Consider the following 24539-nt stretch of genomic DNA (forward strand, 5'->3'; position numbering starts at 1 on the left):
AGCAATATTTGTTCTAATAGTAATGTAAAAATTGCTGCTTTTAAAAAATTTTATATACGTGACTGATGATCTGCAGTGAAGGTTCATTCAACATTTTCTGCATGACTCTATGCCCAAAACAAGCGCAGAGTTTATTTGATAAAACATGAGAAATGGGCGTGAATTTTTACAATGTTGGATATTGGCCCTGAACTTCCTCAGAGTGACAGTACGAGTCAGATTGCCACTCTGCTCCAAGTTATTTACTTTAAATGAACTATGATCGTATCTCGTAGAAACATAGAAACTAAAAGGAGGAATAGGCCATTCAGCCCTTTGAGCCTGCAGTGCCATTAATTTTGATCATGGCCAATCATCAAATTCAATATCGTGATTTCCACTCCCCCCAATATCCCTGATCCCTTTAGCCCTTAGAACTGACCTTCTGACTGCGGCTGGGTGAGATTCAGGCAGTGCAGCGTCTGGGGCCTAGTGCTGAATGCAGCTCAGCCAGATGCAAGAAGGTTACAGCAGCATTTTTACAGCGTTAACTGCCGTAAACCAAGTGAGTTTAAAGGTGCAATCAAATTTCAAGGTCTGTGACATGCCAGGGAGAAGTTAGGTGTGAGGGAAATCAGATTGGTTTGGATATAACCTTGGAAGCTGGGGGAATGTTTGGTGGTGCATTTGTTGGGATGGGGGCGGGTAAAGACTCTTTGGGCTAGTGCAGTCCCATTGGTGGGTAGTTGGGAGGGGGTGGGTGTACACGAGAGCTGGGGTCAGAGAGGGACAAGGAGTTAAGGAAAGCTGTAGGTGGGGGGAGTCACTTGGGATTTTGAGTGTGTGGGTAGAGTCCTATGGGGGATTGATCTGAGTCTGCAACAGCTATTCGAAATTAGAAGAGGGTTTTATTCCTTTAACTATTGATGATGCGCAGGTCAAGACCATCCTAAGTTTGCGATTTAAATCATCTTTCCAGTTGGTTCCCAGTACAGGACAATTTCCCAGGGGAGGTTTGTACTTCTGGGCTGCTATGCAAACCTTACCTCTGGAATGATAGAGAAATACCAGCCTCATCCCTTGCAACACTGACGTACATGTATGCAATGAAAATAAGATAAATGCCGTGAATTTTTCAGATGGTGGGGTCTCTCTTCCCGCCTCCTGAAAAGTTGACAGGGAACACATTGCCACTGAATTCAACTATCCTGTAGCCGTTTCACACTCAAATGAGTGGTAAGTGGCTGCAGGTCTGACTTCTGCCTGTTAGTCAGGATGAAGGCCCAACTTGGAGACTTGCCAGCCAATCCGGTTAACCAGCAACTCTCTGGTCCCTGCAACAATAGTGGACAGAAGAAGATATGCACAAAGATTTCAGAACCTAAGTCCGGGCACCAGAGGCCCAGGTAAGTTCAAAAGTTCCTAGGGCAGGTAAGTGCCAGCTTCCTGTCTGAGGCTTGCCCGCCGCAGCATAAAATTGCTGTATGGTCGGGAGGGGCAGGAACACAGAGGGAACCTCTTTGCTTTAGTTTTACTCCCCGCCCCCCTGCCTAAAACCCCACCAATGGAAGAACATAAAATTCTAGCCTATGCAGTAGGTCTTAAGATTATGTTTGAAGATTGGAGATGTCTGAAGTAACAAACGTAAGGCTCAACTTTTTTGTAATAACAACACATTATTTCTGAACTTGATTTTTTTTTAATTGCCTGACCTCAATTAAGATGTTATTTCTTTACAAAAGTAAGGCTGGTTTCCCACCTGAAATTCAAATATTAATTACTCAGGTACATAGGGCAAATTGTTAATGAGTGGACAGATGAGCATTGTTCTTGGCGCTAAGAAAGGTAACAAATAGGAAAGGTCATCTGTTGTACTGTTGACTAAACTTTATTCTTTGATGTTTCCAAACATTCTACCCTGTAGCTTGTGTGCCAGAATAAACAAGTGGTGAAGAAGTCTGAAGAAGCTGCTAGAAAATTTGCCCTTAAGAAAGCTTAACTCCAGTTGTTGTTTGGACTTCAATGTTCTATAAATATAATCTGCATCCAGTGACAGTCTGTTGTTATAGTTGCCTCCGGGGGGAAAAACTGCTTTTGGCCTCATCAATGAAAATGTCTTACTTCAGGGAAGAGTCCATTGTGCTCAACATTAAAGAGATGAGGTAGTTGCTAATACTTTAAAAGATTATGGCTGGAGCTATAGTAGCAGGAATGTAGCATGTTGATGCCATGAACATCAAAGCTGCTGTGCTGCAACACAACATTTTGAGTAAGCTCAAAAAGCTCGTACCAAGGATCCACCACATAAGTAGTTTTCTTGATTAATGGAACAGTGCTTCCAACTGCAAATCTATCTTTTATGTAGAAGTTCAAATATATTGGCTACCTCCTATTGATCGCCCAGTACAACCTTCCCCAAGTTTTTCCATACCTTCTGTAGTCACGTAAAACATCAGCATTTTTATAGTTCTGATTAAAAGAAAAGTGCTGGAAATGCACAGTTAAGTGGCAGGTATCTGAGAGAAAGATTGATTGTTTTGGGTACAAACTTTTTTATTGTAATTTTGTTTGACTACATGATCTTAAGGCACAACATTTAAAAATGAATTGAACTTTATACTTTGATGAGACATTTGAAAGCTACAATTTCTCCTAATATAGAAGCAAAATACTGGATGCTGAAATAAGACCATAAGACATAGAAGCAGAATTAGGCCACTCGGTCCGTCGAGTTTGCTCCGCTATTCAATCATGGCTGATATTTTTCACATCCCCATTCTCCTGTCTTTTCCCCATTACCCCTGATCCCCTTGTTAATCAAAAACCTATCTATTTCTGTCTTAAAGACACTCAATGACCTGGCCTCCAGAGCCTTCTTCAGCAAAGAGTTCCACAGTTTCACTACTCTCTGGCTGAAGAAATTCCTCCTCACCTCTGTTTTAAAAGATCATCCCTTTAGTCTGAGGTTATGCTCTCTGGTTCTAGTTTTTCCTACTAGTGGAAACTTCCTTTCCACACCCATGCTATCCACTATCCTGTAAGTTTCAATAAGATCGTCCCTCATTCTTGAAACTCTGAGTACAGACCCAGAGTCCTCAACTGTTCCTCACACGGCAAGCTCTTCATTCCAGGGACCATTCTTGTGAACCTCCTCTGGACCCTTTCCAAGGCCAGCACATCCTTCCTTAGATACCAGGCCCAAAAATTGATCATAATACTTTAAATGGGGTCTGACTAGAGCCTCATATATCCTCAGAAGTACATCCCTACTCTAGTATTTTAGCCTTCTTGACATGAATGCTAACATTGCATTTGACTTCCTATCTGCTGACTGAACCTGAATGTTAACCTTAAGAGATTCTTGAACAAGGACTCCCAATTCCCTTTTGTGTTTCTGATTCCCTAAGCTATTTCCCCGTTTAGAAAATAGCCTATGCCTCCATTTCTCCTTATAAATTGAATAACTCAACACTTTTCTACATTGTATTCCATCTGCCACTTCTTTGCCCACTCTCCTAGACTGTCCTTCTGTAGCTCCCTGCTTGCTTAATACTACTGTGCTTCTACATATCTGTATCATGTGCTAACTTAGCAATAGTGTCTTCTGTTCCTTCTTCCAAATCATTAATCGATGTTGTGAAAAAATCAGATTTCTGAAATGTTAATTCTGTTTCCACAAATGCTGCTGATTGTTTCCAGTGCTTTTCTTAATTTGTCCTTTTATTAGTTACATATTGAAAAGTTGTATTACATATTACAATTTGAAGAAAGATTGAACTGCTATTTACCTATTCATTAGAAGGATGAGAGGATTATGTCCAGTCTTAATGTTGACATCCACTAGAAGTATCAGATACCAAAGTGAATTTGTATTGATGATGATGGCTTTGGTATGCTTTTAAATTAGTACCTTTGAGATCTGCTGTTGATACAGATGTAAGAAATAAGTATTTTACTCAATTTCAAACACTTATGAACAGTACATAAGTAAAAGTCTTGAGCCGAGCAAAGCATAATAGGGGCACAAGTCACCATATCCCACTGGATAGCTCATTGTTAGTCTTTTGATACATTTTTAAAACTTGCTTGATACCCTTTTACTTATGCTGATTGTTCTAAAATTTGCTCGGAGGCTTTGAATTTGAAATTCCTGCTCAAAGTTTTATCATGAGGTATTCAGTAAATACTGTAATGTGTTATAAATTTGTAATATGAGAATGACATTTTATTTTCTATCAGTTTAAAGTATTGAGCTTTTCTGAGATACAAAAGTTATTAGGTATCTAAAATATGCTTAGAGTTACTAAAGAACATTGTAGTTAAATGTTTGCAGAATGGGTATGAAATAGTACTCGAACTTTAAGGAGTTAAGTTTATGCAACGCAGCTACTGGACTGGCATGAACAGTAAAGAAATAGGTACATGTTTGTGGTTGAATACATACGGAAAATAGCACAGTTCTAAGGTTTTGTTTTGGGCTTATGTTTTAGTTTGCAGACTGTTGGCTGTATGCCTCCTCCTGTGTCATCTGCCGTAATCTTAACCAAAGCAGTTGGTGGAAATGAGGTGAGTATATTTATATTTTGGCCATCATATATTAGAGTCAAGATTATTAAAGGTAACTACATTAATAAATTGAAAGTAAATAAGTTATCTAAGAATAAATTCATGATATAGGATTAATTTTGAAATTGGCTCTACCATTGATTGCCATGCCTTCAGCTATCAAGGCCTTAAGATCTTGAATTCCCTCCTTCAACCTGTTACCCCTTTACCGCTCTCTCCCCTATAAACCATATCTTTAACCCTACATCTTTGACCAAGCTTTGGTCATTGCTTTAATCTTTTCTTTTATGGCTTAGTGCCAAATTTTATTTTTTTGTTGAGTTTTTTTATTGTTTAATATACTTTATTACTACAAATTGTTGTTATAAAAGCTTTTACATGTATTATGCCTAGAAATCAACATGTAAAGATATTATTTGAAGCACTTTCCCAGACATGGGAGCAAATCTCCAATGAACTTTATTAAGCTTTATTTAGAGTTATTGGGGTGGGGTCTGGATAGAAATCGATATTTATCATTAGATCAAAGGGGAAAGGGTGGCATTCAATGGTTAAAAGTCTAGAATTTTGTGAGGAAGCGGTGTCCCTGGATGTCCCCAGCGTCACAGCCAGTCTTGTCAATTTAATTCACTCCATGTGATATCAAGAAATTGCTGAAGGCATTGGATAATACAAGGCACTCTCTGTTCATCTGTTTTGCTTTGAATGTAATGTGTATTCAAATCGGAGCTCCTAGTTTTATCCTTTTCACTTTTTATCACCTCTGATCGCATCTGTTGATTTACTGTTAGATTTATACTTTCTATCCCTTCTTGTCAAAATTTGTTTTCATTTTTTTATACCTTTTTCTCTTTTGTCTTGCCTCAGCTTTTGATTTACCACATCTTCCCAAATTTGATCCCATGCCTCAAAACCTCTACTTCCCAAGTTATGCGGATAGCAAGAATACTGGCCCCAGTATGGTCTGGTTGTAGACCATACTAATGGTACTGGTCCTGTTTTCCCAGTACTGGTGCCAGTGCCTCATGAACCGGAATCCGTTTCTGTCACACCAGTCTTTGAACCAATGTTCAACTCCGTAATCTGATTTGTCCTATGCAAATTTACACAGGGCTCAGGGAATAATCTAGACCTTTCAGGTTGTACTACTTAATCTGGTGCCTAGGTCTTCACACTGACTGCAAAACTGTCTCACCCCTCATGCCTATGTCGTTGATATGTTCATAGACCATGGTGACTGGGTCCTCTCCCCTCACTGCAAGTTCCCCTCTAAACCAGGCTGCTGCCCTGAGCCCTGATACCAGGCAGACAACAAAACCGACCCTTTGAGTGCTGTACCTGCCTCACTTGCAGTCAGATATTTGTTCTGGACTACTGACCACCTGAAGACCCTAGGAGGTGTGACTACCTCCCAGTACAAAAAATCCAGGAAACTTTCTTCCTGTCTGATGCGTTGCAGTGTCTATAGTTCATTTTCCAGCTCGTAAACTTTGAGCAAAAGCTGCTTGAACTTTAAACACTTACTGCAGATTTGTTTGCCTTGGATCAAATTGGTATCCAGGAATGCTCACATGCTGCAGCTGTGGCACATCTCCTGTTCTGCCATCCTAAATGCATTCTTATTAATTATTTTATTCAATTATATATTTTATTTCATCCTTAAATTACTCCATTTGCTTCTACTTTTTCTAGTTCAGGGTATATTAAGGAGAGCAGAAGTATTTACCAGGTCCTACTTACCATGACCACTGCTTTCCTTACTGAAGAAAGGTAGAAAAGGAAAAGTGTACTTCATCAAATTCCCTCCGTCACCAAACTCCACCTTATGCACTCTACTGCAGCCCAAAGCAACATTGTTCAAGAGAAAAAAGATGTAACTTGTTCATCTTCCTTCTGCTATATATACCCTCACATTTCTGATCTCCTCCATGTAAACCTATTTGTACTCCTGGATCTCTTTTTCTTCAACCTTTTAACTATTTTCCAAGTGATGTGTAACCTTCTTATTTTTCTTGCTAAAATGTAATGCCTTAGATTTATCTATGCTGTAAATTAATTTGCCAATTCTACAATTTTGTTAATATTTGTTAATTTGTTGCAGTGCTGACTATCTCCCCTTTGTTATTCTTCAAAAAATCAAGGTTGATAAAGCAAGACTTTGGGTTTTGGAATCTATGCTGACTATTCATTATTGTATTTCCTAGGTTTTCTTCACTCTCTTAAAATGGATTCTACTATTTTTCCTACTACTGCTGTTAAGTTGACTGGTTTATAGTGCCATGGACATCTTAGGCTTAAGGTTAGGTATAATGGTAGCGATTCTCTGGCGTCTGGCACTATACTTTTCTCAAATGAATTACTAAAAATGTGTATTAACACTTCTGCTAGTTCTTCCCTGGGTTCTTTAAGATGTCCAGATGTAATCTGTCCAGAGTAGGGCACTTATCATGTTTCGGTTTGATTGGTTTATTTAATATTTCACCTCTTTTTTTATTTTAAATTCAGTTCCCTCATTTTTAATCTTATCATCTATATCGAACTATCCCATTTCCTGAGCAAACAATTGTAATGTCTTAACTATGTTAAGGGTTGTGTGTTTTAACAAAAAGAAAAAAATGCAGTTTTGTGGTCACAACAACAGATATATTCTGGGAGATATTCTCTGCACTGCATAGAATACAAAACGAAACTAAAAGCTGGAGCCTGTAAAACAATCTAATGACATCACCAAATCATATGATCAGCTTTTGAAGCAGTCATACAACCCTTTATATATCAACAGCCCTCCCTCTTTACATCTGTGATCATGACAAGAAATTGCTATCTTGTTATACGTAGGATCAATAATACTCTAGACACGGCGCTATGCACCATTAATCATTATACACAGTTAATGAAGTTGATCAGCAGATTGAATACAATTTTCTGGAATTTGGCTTTCCTTAACCTCAGAAGTATGATTTGGAACTTCAGTAGGCACAGAATTTGTTCCAAAAAAAGAAGCATCATTTTCTCTCAGCGCAACAGTAGAAAGACAGTCATCAGGCAACTCTGATTCAACAAAGTCTTCTGTAGTAGTATTCCTCGCACTACGGGCTAAAGAAGTTGGTACTTTTGAAGATGATTCTGAGAAATTGTTTTGAGATGACTACAATTGGTCAGCCTGGCATTGGCAAACTAGTTAATTTTTGGTTTGAACTGTGTAAGAAATTGGACCTGCTTTTGCTAAAACTGACTGGTACTCATTTCTCATTTGTGGCATAATTACCCACTAAGATTCAACCTCCTTGTTGAAACGTCTGTTGTTTTGCCCTTGCCTCTCATCTAGCAGCTTTAGGTTGTTGTTGGTGCTGTATTATCTCTGAAATTTCTGCAGATAATAACAAATCAAATATAGTCTTCGACTTTGAGTAGTTATGCAGGTGACCTTTGGGTAGTCATTTGAGTAGTGTCTATTCCAGGGTACTGACAGAGGCAAAAGACGAAATTGCTGAGGCCTTGGCCAAAATCTTTGTATCCTCTTTAGCCACAAGTGATGTAGCAGAGGATTGGTGAATAGCTAACATTGTTCGTCTGTTTAAGAAGGGCAGAAGAGACAATATGGGAAATTACAGACCTGTGAGCCTTATATCTGTGGTGGGGAAATTATTGGAGAAGATTCTTAGGGACCGGATGTACTCACATCTGGAAGAGAATAGACGTTAGCAATAGGCAGTACAGTTTTGTGAAGGGAAGGCCGTGTCTCTCAAACTTGATTGAGTTCTTTGATATGAAAAATTGACCAGGGCTGGGCAGTGGATGTTGTATACATGATCTTTAGTAAAGCCTTCAATAAGGTTCCTCATGGCAGGCTGATATTGAAGCTAAGTCATGTGGGATCCAAGGTGAGCTGGTAAGATGGATACAAAACTGGCTTGGCATAGAAAGCAGAGAGTAGCAGTGGAAGGGTACTTTTCTAACTGGAGGTCTGTGACAAGTAGTGTTCCAGAAGGATCAGTGCTGGGACCTTTATTATTTGTAATGTATATGGAGGAAAATGTAGATACTCTGATTAGTAAATTTGCAGATGATACAAAAACTGGGGGAGTAACGGATAATGAAGAGGATTATCAGAGGAATTTAGCAGGATATAAATTGGCTAGAGACCTGGGTCGAAAGATGACAAATGGAATTTAACCCAGACAAAGTGAGGTGATGCACTTTGGGAGGTGTACTGCAGAAGGAAAGTATACAATTAATGGTTAAGCCCTTAGAAATATTAGCATACAGAGGGATCTAGGCGTGTAGGTCCATAGTTCACTGAAGGTAGCAACTCAGCTGGGCAAGGTAGTCAAGAAGGCATATGGCATGCTGGCCGTTATCAGTTGGGATGTTGAGTATAGGAATTGGAAAAATCATGTTGCAACTGTATAAGACTTATGTTGGGCTGCATTTGGAATATGTGTACAATTCTGCTTACCATGCTACCAGAAGGATGTTGATGCGTTGGAAAGGGCTCAGAAGAGATTTACTAGGGTGTTGCCTGGTTTGGATGATATGAACTGTGAAGAAAGGTTGAACAAACTTGTATCGTTTTCATTGGAGCGTTGGAGGATGAGGTGGAACCTGAAAGAAGTTTACAAGATTATGACAGGCTTGGATAGAGTGGATAGTCAGTCCTTTTTTTCCCAGGGTCATATGGTCAATTACTCGGAGTGGTAGATTGAAACTGAAAGGGAGAAGTTTATAAGAGATGAGAGGGGCAGGTTTTTCACACTGTGCGGTGAATGCCTGGAATACACTGCCGGAGGAAGTGGTGGAAGCAGATTCTGTAACATCATTCAAGAGGTATCTGGATAGATACGTGAATAGGCAGGGAATAGAGGGATATAGACCACATAGAGAGATTAGAGAGATGTCTGTGTCGACACAGACTTGTTGAGCCGAAGAGCCTGTTCTTGTGCTGTACTGTTCTTTGTTCCATAAGGCGCCAAAAAGCTTTTTGTGTGATTTGATAATGAACCTTGCTCAGTCAAAGCTTTTAATTAATGCTTCAGGGATTTTATGAATTTTTCAGTGAAACCATTGGATGATAACGTGCTGATTTTAAATGCTGAATGCCATATACTTTGAGATAATCCTCCTTATGAAGTGAAATGTGAACCATTATTGCTAACAGTCTATTCCTGTTTTTCAAATCTTGCAAAGATTTTATCAAGTTTTTCAATGACTTGTTCAGATGTAATAGGCCTCATAACTTCCGACCACTTTGACTGTACATCACAATGACTAAGCCTCAAATGGATCAGCAAAATATCAACATGTAATAATTTTCATGGCATTTTAGGTCACTCCCAAGTGTGTAAAGGAGAATTTCATATTTGTGCGCAGGATTGACACTGTCCCACTTTTTCTTCAATCTGAGCATCCAGACCTGGCCACCAGAAACAAATGTGCTTATTCCTTCATCCGGATTACACCAGGGAGTCTTTCGTATACTTGTTCAAGAACTCTTCCACACAACCTAAGAACAATAGTCACTCGGACTCCCCACAATAGACACCCACTTGATACACACGATTTTAAATCAGGATGCAAACAGTCCATTCCCATTATTGTTTCTTTCAATATCGTAATCCATCACTTTCCCAATCACAGGATCATTTCTGGTATGTCTCTGAATCTGAGAAGCTGTCTCTGGCATATATCTACTTGTGAAAAATATCGAATATTAGCAAAACTAGTTGATGGTATTTACTCAATAGTAATGGTAAATGTGATCATGTATTAGCATAGCACTCGGATTGACAATACTTTATATTATAGGAATATGCAGATAAGATCAGTGCTCAACTTTGCAGTTGTTAGCAGCTAACAATACTATGCCTTTATATAGTCCAAAAATGACAACCATATAAATAAAGTTGAAATCTTTGTACACCAAAGATTATACTCAATACTTCTGTTTCTGGCTGAGCTTAGTTAGATTCAGCACTAGTGGAATATGCAAAGCAAAAACTGTTGGTTATTCTTCTCCAGAAGACATAATATGTGAAACTACTGCCTGTATTCCAGAATGTGAGGCGTCGCAAGGCAGCAGTTATGATAGCTTCAGATTTAAACGAATCAATACTTAAAACTTTTGCAATGCAGCTTTGATATCCTTGTATGCTTTCTCACATTCTGTTGTCCAGTCCCATGACTGTTTTGCACACAGTACATTATTGAAGCTATTATATAATTTACTAAGAAACAAATTTGCCATAATTTATTAATCCTAGAAAGGACCTCAATTGTGTCACATTTATCAGACTTGGTGCTTCTAAGATAACGTCCATCTTTTTTGATGCTTTTTGTCGGCCTTTACTATCAACAACATGACGCAGTTACTTAAAAGTTTATTTATTTGTGTCACAAGTAACACTAACGCTGCAGTGAAGTTACTGTGATCATCTCCTAATCACACAACGGCACCTGTTCGGATACAATGAGGGAGAATTTAGCATGGCCAATGTACCTAACCAGCATGTCTTTCGGACTGTGGGAGGAAAGCGGAGTCCCCAGAAAAAACTCATGCATACATGGGGAGAATGTGCAAATTCTGCACAAACAGTAATCCAAGCCAGGAATTGAACCTGGGTCTCTGGTGCTGTGAGGCAGCAGTGCTAACCACTATGCCATCGTGCTGCCAAATACAGGACTGGTGTCTGGAAAAGATCTCTTTTCTCTAGTTACATAGACCAGAGTGACACAGTGGTTAGCCCTGTTGCCTCACAGCATCAGGGACCTGGGTTTGATTTCAGCCTTGGGTGATTGTGTGGAGTTTGCATGTTCTCCCTGTGCCTTCTTGGCACTCTGGTTTCGTCCCACGTTCCAAAGATGTGCAAGTTAAGTGAATTGGCCAGGGTAAATGGGTAGATAGGGCAGGGGAGTGGATCTGGGTAAGATGCTCTTTTGGAGAGTCAATGTAGACTCGAGGGGGGCTGACTGGTCTTCTGCTTTGTAGGTATTGTACAGTTCTTAAAAAAAAAAATCTGAGATTCATTCATAGAGTCAGAGGTTTACAGCATGGAAATAGGTCCTTCGGCCCAACTTGTCCATGCCACTTTTTTAAAACCCCTAAACTAATCGCAATTGCTCGTATTTGTCCCATTTCCCTCTATACCCATCGTACCCACGTAACTATCTAAATGCTTTTTAAAAGACAAAATTGTACCCGCTGCTTCTACTACCTCTGGCAGCTTGTTGCAGACACTCACCACCCTCTTTGTGGAAAAAGTTGCACCTCTGGACACTTTTGTATCTCTCCCCTCTCACCTTAAACCTATGCCCTCTAGTTTTAGATTCCCCTACGATTGGGAAAAGATATTGACTGCCTAGCTGACCTACATTCGGTATGGATAAGATGTTCTGTTGAGCTCGTCATGTTTCTGGACAGTCTGTTCATCACATTATAAATTTTTGTAGAATGTAACTTGTTCTTGAAGTTCCCCAGGTTCTTCTTTTGAATATACTTCTTAAGGAAAATTGGTCTAGGTAGCAAGCTTTTGCAATGCAACCAATTTTGTTACACTCCTTGCATTTGCTATCCTTGCTCCAGCATTCACTCACTGAGCACTTTGGCACATCTGTGACATGCTTATTGCAGGGAAGAGACTGAAGTGAAGAAATTTAAATAAATTTTGAGAGAAAAAGACTGAAGGCAATGATTCATTCAATGATCTTGGAGAGAGGTAAGGATATAATTTTAGAGAATGGATCAAAATTGGAAGATTGAGTCAAATTTTATTTTGATAAGTGGTTGGAGAGGGTTGTGGACTTGGTGGAAAAGGATATCAGGAAAGTGTTCAGAAAGGGCCATTTGGTGATTGAGGCCTGAATATCTTTATGGATAAACAGACAGTCTCGGGTAACTGGTTCAATTATTTATTTGTTACCCTATTGGCTGATTCTGTTCAAGTGTAAACTTGGATAAAAATGGGGAAGAGGGAATCAGAACAGGCTTTTTTAATCAATGTTCTACATTTATGCAATGCCTTAAATGTAACAGACTATCCCAAGGTACATTATCACAGGAACATTACCACATAATATTTGATAACTTGTAACTTGAGATGGTAGGATAGGTGACGAAAAACTTGGTAAGAGATGAAGGTTTTATAGAGTGTTTTATAAGAGGAAACTGAGGTAGAGAGACAATGAAATTTAGTTGTGAACTCTTCAGGCTAGAATCTAAAGCACCTGAAGGGCCAGCTATTGAAGATGCATCGGGGCAGAATTGGAAGTGCCCAGAGATATTGTAGGGTTGCAGAAGGTTATCAGGAAAGGTGAAACCATGAAGAGATTTGAAACCAAGGATGATTACTTTAAGTTGAGGCTGAGTCCCAATGGAGGCCAATGAGCATCGAGGGGATGAGTGAGTTGATCTGGATACGAATTAGGTTACAAGCAATAGAGTTTTGAACGAACTCAAGTTCATAGAGTGAAAATTGGGAGGTTGGCCAGAAGATCTTTGGAATAGCCAAGTCTAGAGATGACAAAGGCATGGATGAGGGCAGCAGAAGGGCTGAGGTAAGGATGGAAGTAGCTGGTGGTAAGGAGGCATTTTTGATGCTGGAGCAGATATGTGGTTGGAAGTTCATCTTGGGTCAGATACGAATGAGGGAGAGAACAAGACTAAACAAAGAATAGTACAGCACCCTTGGCCCAAAAAGCCTGCACCATTCACCTTGTCCTAGCTAGATCAACTGCCTACATCCCTCTATTCTCTGCCTGTTCATGTATCTATCCAGATACATCTTAAATGTTGCTAATGTATCTGCCTCAAACACCTCACTTGGCAGTGCATTCCAGGTCTGCACCTCACTTGGCAGTGTTCCAGGTCCCCACCACCTTCTGTGTGGGGGAAAAAAAAATCACCTGCACGTCTCTACTGAACCTTTCTCCCCTTACCTTAAACTTGTGCCCCCTTATAATTGTCATTTCTGCCCTGAGAGAAAGCTTCCATCGGTTCACCTTATCTAAGTCCCTCATAATGTTATAAACTTCTATCAGTTGCCCCTCCACCTCTGTCTTTCCAGGGAGAACAATCCCTGTTTATTCAATCTCTCCTCATAGAGATTGTGGAAAAAAGAAAGCACACTGCTGCCAGGGGCTCAGGTTTGATACCCAGCTCGAGTCACTGTCTGTGTGGAATTTGCACATTCTCCCAATATCTGCGTGGGTTTCCTCCCACAGTCCAAAGATGTGCGGTTTAGGTGGACTGGCTATGCTAAATTGCCCCTTAATGTCCGGGGGACTAGCTAGTGTAAATGGAGTTATGGGGACGGTGCCTGGGTCTGACTGTGGTTGGTTCAGACTCAATGGGCCGAATGTATAGGATTCAATGATCCTATAGCTAATACCGTCCATAAATGTTTACATCCTCGTAAACATTTTCTGTATTCCCTCCAAAACCTCCACACCCTTCTGGTAGTGTGGCAACCAGAAATGGACACAGTATCCCAAATGTGCCCTAACCAATGTTTTATATAACAGTAACATAATTTGCCAACTTTTATACTTGATGCCCCATCCGATGAAGGCAAGCATGCCATATGCTTTCTTCAGTGCATTTCCCATCTTTGCTGCCATTTTTAAGGATCTGTGACCTATACTCCCAAATCTGTGTGTGTCTATGCTGCTGATCGTTTTGCCATTTATTTTATAGTTCCCATCTAAATTGGATCTACCAAAAGGCATCACCTTGCACTAGTCCGGATTAAATTCCATCTGCCATTTCTCTGCCCAATTTTCCAACCTATCTATATCCTGCTGTATTCTCTGACAGTCTTCATCACTGTCTGCAACTCCAGCAATCTTAGTATCATCTGCAAACTTGCTAATCAGACCAGCTATGTTTTCTTCCAAGTCATTTATATATTACAAACAACAGAGGTCCCAGCACTGATCCATACAGAACACCGCTAGTTACAGACCTCCATTCAGGAAAAACACCCTTCCACCACTACCCTCTGTCTTCTATTGCCAAGATGTGGATGTGCCGCGTTGGACTGGGGTAAACACTGTAAAAAGTCTGACAACACCAGGTTTTAGTCCAACTGATTTATTTGCAAATAAATCGGTTGGACTAAAACCTGGTGTTGCCAGGCCTATTCTATTGCTAAGCCAGTTCTGAATCCATCTAGTTAGTTCACCCTTGATCCTATATAACTTAACCTTTTGCATCAGCCTGCCATGAAGGACTTTGTTGAGTGTTTTACTAAAGTCCACGTAGGCAACATCCACATCCCTTTCCCCCGTCAATCATTTTTGTCGTCACATCAAATTAGTGAGACGTGACCTCCTGTGTACAAAACCATACTGTCTATTGCTAATAAGATCAGTCATTTCCAATGGAATTCCAGAAATGGGATTGATGGCTCTGGAATAGAGTTTGTAGCAGGGATTAAAGATAATTGTTTTAGCCTTCCTAAAATTTACTTAATATCATCAGGTGCCGCATGAAGCTCAGAAATAGGATGGGGTCAAGAATAGGCCAGTGGGGAGATTCCAATCCTTATTAGCAATGTCTGTTAACATGGACTGGGAAGAGAAATTGGGTGGTCAGAATTTCAATGGGAATAAGGTCGAAGAAGCAGAATGTGGGTCTTGAACAAGATTAACTCAGAAAAGGGAGATGGGAGAAAAATTAGAAAAATGTGAGAGTTAAGGGCTAGGACAAGGGAGAGTGTCAGGAAAGGTTTGGCTATTGACTGGGGAAAGTGAGGGAAGTGGAGGTTGCTGAATAGCTGGCGTCAGTCTTTATAAAGCCTAGGAGCTCCATGCACATGAGGGGGATGCACAGAAAGCTTCATGAATTGGGTGCTCAAGCAGGAATTTGGTGCAAATGGGAATTCTGTGCTAAGGGAGAAGAAGATGTTGCTTTTTATTCTACTGTCTTACCTTCGGTAGCTGGTTACTGTTTTCTTCCACCTCCAAACTAGGAGACTTTAACTTTGTTACCTAACTACCTATTATGTTAGTTTGTTAGTTATTACCTTAGTTCAGTATTGAAATAAATAAGTAAGCTTAGCCACACATGGCAATAAAGGTGACGTGTTGCGGGTGTGACATGTGGAAGTTTGTGGAGTGCATTGCAGTCTCAGACAACCATATCTGCATTAACTATCTACAGCTTGAGCTCATAGTTGCTAATCTGGAGTCTGAGCCAAAGACATTGTGGGGCATTAGGGTGGAGAAGTAAGTAAACATATTCTGGGACGTAATCACACTGGTTAAGCTAAGTAGAACATTAGAGTTGGTCAGTGGTCAAGAAGTTTTGACAGTAAAGTGTGGTCAACTAACTTGTAGTGATGGAACTTTACCTCTTGACTTTGACTAAAGCGCATGAGGTACTTGTACCTATTAGTTGAGAGCAATGATTGCAGTGTGAATGGGTAAACTGCCCATAGTATCATGGTGCAGGAAGTCATTGAAATGAGAGGGGTGAAAAGGAATGTGTTAGTGATAAAGATAGTATAGTCAGGGACAGATGTGGTTAGCTGCAGTTGCAATGAGGAGTTCTGTGCTTGTGAAATTGTGTTGCCTGCCCAGTGTTTCAGAGTAAGGCGTTTCCTTGTGGCTGAGGACAAATCGGAAACGAGAAGGGGAGAGTTCAGTCATTGTAATCAATGTAGGAACTAATGATAGAAATAGGAATGATGGGGAGTTTACAGTCCAGATTAAGATGCAGGATTTCAAAGAGCATAATCTCTAGATCGTGACCATACCATGCGGAGCAAATGTGGCATACTGGTAATGTCACTGGAATCTAGTAATCTAATAGAAGCTTATGTGAATGCTTTGGGGACACGTTTTTGAATCCCACATGGCAACTGGTGGAAATTAAATTTAATTTTACAAAATCTGAAATTGAAAGCTAGTGTCAGTAATGGTGACCATGAAATTATTATTCTTAAAAACCCATCTGGGTCACTGATGTCCTTTAGGGAAGGAAATAGCTGTCCTTATATGGTCTGACCTACATGTGGCTCTAGATGCACAAAAACGTGTTTGACTCCTAACTGCCCCCTCAGATGGCCTAGCAAGCCACTCATTTCAAGGTCAATTAAGGTGGGTAACAAATGCTGGCATTGTCCATCTTTCATGAAAGAATAATTGGATTGACATCATGTAGATTAGAGAATAGGTTCAAAGAGGGTATATAAGAAGATGATTCATGGGCACTGGGGTGTGAGACTATTGTTCTTTTGTGATAGACTCCATTTAAATCGGGCTTGGGTCAGTGTCCTGGAACTATAACTATGACAGTGGTTGGGACTTTAAAGTGAATGAGGACAGGGTTAAGTTGAGAGCAAATTTAGAAATCTAAAGAGAAAATTCAAGGCAACAGAACAGTAGTGATTTGAGTAATGACCTATGGAGAAGGACAGAGTCTAATGACAACAGTGCATCTGTGAATAAGGCCCATGAAAACAATAGTTATAAAACAAAAAGTTTCTTTTTCTGAATGTTGTGAAACGTTTGCAATAAGATAAATGAACCAGCGGCATAAAGACAAACATTCGTGGTTTAGTTCTACTTGGCATTGCAGAAACATGGGCAGTAGTGCTAGGAGTAACAAACACACTGTCCTTGTAGTGATAAATTCATGCTTTCACATTAAGGATACTCTTCATTGTGTTATGTGGCACTGCCACCATGGGAAATGGGATATATTTTGAATAGATTTAGCAATTTAGTATGATGGACATTATACGGGCTATCAGCAGCAGCAGAGTTACATACAACCACAATCTGTAACCTCATAGCCATCATACCCCCGCTCTACCATCAAGAAGGGGGATCAACCCTGGTTCAATGAAGAATATAGGAGGGCATGCTAGGAGCAGCACCAGGCATACCTAAAAATGAAGTCTCAATGGTGAGGATGCAACAAAGAACTACATGCATGCCAACCAGTGGAAGCAGCATACGATAGGCTGAGCTAAGTGATTCCAAAACCAACGGATCAGATCTAAACTCTGCAGTCCTGCCACGTCCAGTGGTGAATGGTGCGAGAACGGTTCCACAAATATCCCAGTCCTTGATGGGGAACCCAATGTATCAGTGCAAAAGACCAGGCCGAAGTATTTCAAACAGATGTGTCAAGTACATGTTCCATCACAGTCTCCTCCTGAGGTTCCCCAGCATCTAAGATGTCAGTTTTCAGACTATTTGATTCATCCCATGGGATATCAAGAAATGGCTGAAGATACTGGATACTGTAAATGCTATTGTCCCTATCAACTTTTTGGAAATAGCACTAAAGACTTGTGCTCTAGAACCAGTGACACCCCTAGTTAATCTGTCCAAGTACAGCTAAAACACTAGCATCTACCCGGCAATGGGGAAAGTTGAAAATTCTCCTCATCCTGTCCACAAAAAGTAAGGCAAATCTAACTTGACCAATTACCACCCTATCAGTCTACTCTCAATTATCTGGAAAGTGCTATCAAGATGATCTACTCAACGTATGTTCAATTTTGGTTCTGCCAGGGCCCTCAGCTCCTGATCTCATTACAGCTTTAGTCTAAACAGGGACAAAAAGCTGAACTTGAGAGACTGCCCTTGACATTAAGCAGCATTTTGACCGAGTGTGGCATCAAGGAGCTCAAGCTAAACTTAAGTCAATGCGTATCAGGTGGAAAATACTCCATTGGTTGCAGTCATACGTTGCTCTGAGGAAGATGTTTGTTGGAGGTCAATCATCTCACTTCTGGGACATTGCTGCAGAAGCCCCTTAGGGTAGCATCCTAGGCCCAACTATCTTTAGCTGTTTCAGCAATGACTTTCCCTCCGTCATAAGGTCAGAAATGGGGCGACTGATTCTGAAGCAGTTCCTGCTTCTAGGCAGCAAGACCTGGACAAAATTCCAGCTTGGGCTAATAAGCAGTAAATTCCATTGCCTGGCACTTAGATGACATGAATGATCATCTCCAACAGGAGAGAACCCAACCATCTCGCCTTGATATTCTGTGGCATTGCCTTCATTGAATTCTAGACTATGAACATTCTGGGGTTACCGTTGACCAGAAATGGAACATACACTGTGGCAACAAGTGCAAGTCGGAGGCTGGGAATTCTGCGGAATAGCTTACCACCTGACATCCCAAAGCCTGTCCACAAGGCACAAGTCAAGAGTGTAACAAAATGCTCTCCACTTGCCTGGATGAGTGCAGCTCCAACAACATTCAAAACCATCCTGGGCAAAGCAGCCTGCTTGACTGCCACCCCATGCACTGCAAATAAGCATTTCCCCCACCACTGACATACAGTGGCAGTCATGTGTATGATTTACAAGATGCACTGCAGTAACTTACTAGAGCTTCTTTGACAGCAATTTCTAAACATGTGACCACTAACCCCTGCAAGAACAAGGACAACAGATGCGTGGAAATACAACTACCTGCAGATTTCTCTCCAATCACACACTATGCTGAATTAAAAACTATGTCAGTGTTCTTTGACTGTCGCTAGGTCAAAATCCTGGAACCCCCTTCCTAACAGTACTGTGGGTGTGCTTACACAACATAGTTGGCAGCACAACACCACCACTGGCCTAGCTAGTGACACCCATATTCCATGAACATAGGAATATAGGAACATAGAAATTAGGAGCAGAAGTAGGCAAGCTCAGCCTTCAATCCTGCTTCGTCATTCAATCAGATCATGGCTGATTTCTCCCTAGTCTCAAATCCACCCCCCCACCTGTTCCCCATATCCCTCTTCACTTTTTTTTAATTAGAAATATGTCTATCTCCCTCTTGAAATCATTTAGCGATTCAAACTCCTCCATATTATGAAACAGCAAATTCCTCCTCTTCTCAGTTTGAAATCTGCCGCCTCGCAATCCATACCAATGACCTCTTGTTCTAGATTGCCCCATGAAGTAAATATAGACCAAATGTTTCCTCTTATCAATTCCTTTTAAAATTTTATGTATCCCGATCATATCCTGTCTCATCTTCTAAACTCCACTGAGTACAAGTCCAGGTTCTTTAATCATTCCTCATATGTCAACCCCTTCATCCTCAGAATCAACCTGGTAAACTTCCTCTGAACTGCCCCCAATGCCACCACATCCTTCCTCAAATAAGGAGACCAAAACCGGACACAATTCTCAGATGTGGTCTCATCACACACTATGCAATTGCAACAACACTTCTCTACTTCTGTATTCCAGTCCTTTTACAAAAAATGCCAACATCCCATTTGCCTTTTTAATTATATGCTGCACCGGCATACTGACTTTCTGCGATTCATGAACATAGACAGTCCTGCCCTGCATTTTGAATCTGTTTTCCATTTAGGGAATAATTTGCCTTGCTATTTTTTCCGCCAAAATGGATGACCTCACACTTAGAACCATAGAACATTACAGCACAGAAACAGGCCTTTGGCCCTTCTTGGCTGTGCCGAACCATTTTTCTGCCTCGTCCACTGACCTGAACCTGGACCATGTCCCACCACATCCCTCTCATCCATGTACCTGTCCAAGTTTTTCTTAAATGTTAAAAGTGAGCCTGCATTTACCACTTTATCCGGCAGTTCATTCCACACTCCCATCACTCTGTGTGAAGAAGCCTCCCCTAATATTCCCTTTAAATTTTTCCCCCTTCACCCTTAACCCATGTCCTCTAGTCTTTTTCTCCCCTAGCCTCAGTGGAAAAAGCCTGCTTGCATTCACTCTACCTTTACCCATCATAATTTTATACGCCTCTATCAAATCTCCCCTCATTCTTTACGCTCCAGGTTTGAAAGTCCTAACCTATTCAACCTTTCTCTGTAACTCAGTTTCTCAAGTCCAAAGAACAAAAACAGCCCGGGAAACAGGCCCTTCGGCCCAACGAGCCCGCGCCGCCATCTCAACACCACCAGTCCACCTCTCTACCCATGACCCCTATCTAATGTTTTATGGTCATCCAGATTGAGGGAAACTGATTTAGGGACAATTTATTCCTGCCAATCAGCCTAACAGCACATCTCCGGGGTGTGGGAGGAAACCGGAGCACCCGGAGAAAACCCACGCAAGCACCGGGAGAATGCGCAAACTCCCACAGACACCGGCCCAAATCCATGTCTGCACAGCAATCAGCGATGGTCACTGCGCTGTCGTCTTGCCCAGTATCTTGTCCAGTTTAGGCACACACTAACGACATGAAGCACTAGGCCAATCTCGAACAACCAAGAGCAGCCCCAGCACGACCCATCGCCTGTATGCCCCTCGTTGGACAAGAGGTGGACCGACTTAAAACCTGTGAATGAAAGAAAAAAAAAGTTATTACCATACTATACCCATTTACCTTACCAGGGACGCCCCAATGCTAATGACCCTTATTTAAAAAGTTCTCCTATATCCACCCATCTCCAACTCAGTCATGTGCCTGTCTAAGTTACTCTTAAAGGACTCTAGCGTGTTTGCCTCCACCACCTTACTTGGCAGAGCATTCCATACCCCCACTACCCTCTGTGTGAAAAACCTCCCTGTAATATGTGTTGTACCACTCCCCCCTCACCTTAAGTCCATGGCCCCTTGTCCTACGTGTCTCTATTATAGGAAATAGCTTACCTCTGTTTACTCTATCTATACCCTTCATAATCTTATATACCTCTATTCGATCCCCCCTCAGTCGGCGTCTTTCAAGGGAAAAGAGCCCCAATTTCTTCAATCTTTCCTCATACCCCAGTCCTTCCATACCAGGCAACATCCTGGTAAACCACCTCTGCACTCTCTCCAGAGTCTCCACGTCCTTCCGGTAGTAAGGCGACCAGAACTGTACGCAGTACTCCAAATGCGGCCGAACCAACGTTCTGTACAACTGCAACATTAAAGTCCAGCTCTTATATTCTATACCCCTTCCTATAAAGGCTAACATACCATAGGCTTTCTTCACCACACTCTCCACTTGCTCTGCCACCTTCAAAGACTTGTGCACTTGCACCCCCAGGTCTCGCTGCGACTCTATACTCCTTACGGGCTTACCCTTTATCATATAACTTCCCCAAACATTATTCCGGCCAAAATGCGTCACCTCACATTTATCCGGATTAAACTCCATTTGCCACGTATCTGCCCAATCAACCAGCCTATCAATATCCTGCTGTATTGCCAGACACTGCTCCTCATTGCCGCCAATCCAGCCATCTTGGTGTCATCAGCAAATTTGCTGTTCACACCACCTACTCCCTCTTCCAAATCATTTATATACACTACAAAGAGAAAAAAAAAAGTCCTGGCAATATTCTTGTAAACCTTCTCTGCACCCTTTCAATCTTTATTAATATCCTTCCTGTAATTAGGTGACCAAAACTGTACACCTCACCATAACATTCCAACTCTTATACTCAATACTTAGATTTATAAAAACCAGTGTACCAAAAGCACTCTTTACGACCCTATCTACCTGTGATGCCACATTTAGTGAATTATATATCTGTATTCCCAGATCCCTCTGTTCTATTGCACTCTTCACTGTCCTCCCATTTACATTGTATGTTCTACCTTGGTATGCCCTTCCAAAGTACAATACCTCACACTTGCCTGCATTAAACTCCATCTGCCATTTTGCAGCCCATTTTTCTAGCTGGTCCAAATCACTCTGCAAGCTTTGAAAATCTTCTTCACTGTCCACTACACGTCCAATCTTTGTATCATCAGCAAATTTGCTGATCCAATTTACCACATTATCATCCAGACCATTGATATAGATGACAAACAACAATGGACCCAGCACTGATCCCTGTGGCACAGCACTAGTCACAGACCTCCACTTAGAGAAGCAATTCTCCCCTACCACTCTCTGACTTCTATTGAGCCGATGTCTAACCCAATTTACTACCTCTCCATGTATACCTAGTGACTGAACCTTCCTAACTAACCACCCATGCGGGACCTTGTCAAAGGCCTCACTAAAGTCCATGTAGACAACATTCACTGCCTTCCCTTCATCCACTTCCCTGGTAACTTCCTCGGAGAACTCTAATAGATTGGTTAAACGTGATCTACCATGCACAAAGCCATGTTGACTCTCCCTAATAAGTCCCTGTCTATCCAAATATTTGTAGGTCCTATCTCTTAGTACTCCTTCCAATAATTTACCTACTGTACTGATGTCAAATTTACCGGCCTATAATTTCCCGGTTTACTTTTTGAGCCTTTTTTAAACAATGGAACAACACGAGCTATCCTCCAATCATCCGGCACCTCATCTGTGGATACCGACATTTTAAATATATCTATCAGGACCCCTGCAATTTCAACACCAGTCTCCTTCAAGGTCCGAGGGAATACCCTGTCTGGTCCTGGGGATTTATCTACTCTGAGCAAGCACCTCCTCCCCCTTAATCTGTATAAGTTCCATGACCTCCCTACTTGTTTGCCTTATACACATAGACTCCATTGCCAGTTTCCTTACGGATGCAAAAACCCATTTAATATCTCCCCCATTTCTTTTTGTTCCATACATAGCCGACCTCTTTGATCTTCAAGAAGACCAATTTTATCTCTTACTATCCTTTTGCTCTTAATATACCTGTAGAATTGATCCACATTAAAACTCCATCTGCCAAATTTTGGCCCATTCTCCTAGCATATCAATGTCCATCTGTTGAATCTTTATGTCCTCTTCAACGTGTGCTTTCCCACCTATTTTAGTATCATCTGCAAATTTTGCGATGTTACACTCAGTCTCTGCTTGCCGATCATTTATATAGATTGTAAATGCTTGTGGTTTGAGGACAGACCCCTGTGGCACACCACTAGTTACATTTTGCCAGCCAGAGAGGGACTCAATTATCCCCACCCTCTGCTTTCTATCAGTCAGCCAATCTTCAATCCAATCTAGTACTCTACCACCAATGCCATGCAATCTCATCTTCTGGATCAGTCTTTTACATGCCACCTTGTCAAGTGCCTTTTGGAAATCTAGGTATACCACATCCACAGGCCCCCTACTATCCTTCTTGTTGGTTATGTCCTCAAAAGAACTCGAGCAAGTTTGTCAAGCATGACTTTCCCTTCACAAAACCATACTGATGATGGTGGATTGAGCCGGTGAACGAATATTTAAAAACAAATAAGGTGACCAACGTTGTAAATAAATATTTTCACAATACACAGCATTTTGAAAAGATAAACAGAATGGAAAATTAAGAGGAGTAGCCCTGGCACTAAAGGTGAGAGAAAAATCTTTGATCAGAAGATCAGAGAGTATAATCAGTATGATGGAATTCGGGAATAAGAAGGGTCTGTAAAAGCAAATGGGATTCGTTTATATATCCCCTAACAGTTGTTATACTGATGGATAAGAGCATTAAATGGTAGCACAGTGGTTAGCATTCATGCCTCATAGCACCAGGGACCCATGTTCGATTCCGGCTTTGGCTGATTGTGTGGAATTCGTACGTTCTCCCTGTGTCAGCGAGGATTTCCTGTGGGTGCTCCAGTTTCCTCCCAGTGTGTAAAGATGTGCAAATTAGGTCATTGCACAGGGTTATGGGATAGAGCGGAAAGGAGGGCCTGGGTGGAATGATCTTGTGGAGAGTCCCTGCAGACTTGGTGGGCAGAATGGCCTGCCTCTGTACAATAGGGATTCTAATTGGAACTTGTACCAAAAACCCTGCATTAATTGTGGGGTGTCTCATCTTCATGTAAATTGAACAAATCAGATTTGCAAAGGTGCTTGGAAGATGAATATATAGAATGCATTTATGGCAGTTTGCTGGAACAATACATTATGGAACTAAATAAGCAGTAAAGGCATGCATCTTTGGCTTTATAAATTGAGGCATAGAGTACAAAAACAAGGAAGTTAAGGTAAACCTTTTGAGACACTGCCTCAATCTGAACTGGAGAAATATGCTTAATTTTGTGTAACACACTTTAGGAAGCATGTGATGACGTTAGTATGCAGGAAAGATTTGTGAAGAGCCCAAGTATGAGAGATTGTAATAGATTGGAAAAGCCAGAGATT

The 24539-nt window shown here is 41.1% G+C and overlaps 1 protein-coding gene across 6 annotated transcripts in view; it reads left to right on the plus strand.

Annotated features, from left to right (window-relative positions):
• slc10a7 (solute carrier family 10 member 7) overlaps positions 1-24539 on the plus strand; it is a 363006-nt gene that overhangs the window by 25068 nt on the left and 313399 nt on the right. For 5 of the 6 annotated variants that reach the window (XM_080193167.1, XM_080193159.1, XM_080193182.1 and 2 more), the window contains one exon: positions 4470-4545. In XM_080193167.1, coding sequence (XP_080049293.1) covers positions 4470-4545 — 76 coding nt within the window. Of the gene's footprint in view, positions 1-4469; positions 4546-6237; positions 6695-24539 lie in introns of those variants that run through there. The other variant, XM_080193194.1, reaches the window with a different exon arrangement.

The sequence above is a fragment of the Carcharhinus amblyrhynchos genome, chromosome 1 (assembly GCF_965287045.1).
Source record: "Carcharhinus amblyrhynchos chromosome 1, sCarAmb.v2.hapA, whole genome shotgun sequence".
In the NCBI taxonomy this organism is placed as follows: Eukaryota; Metazoa; Chordata; class Chondrichthyes; order Carcharhiniformes; family Carcharhinidae; genus Carcharhinus; species Carcharhinus amblyrhynchos.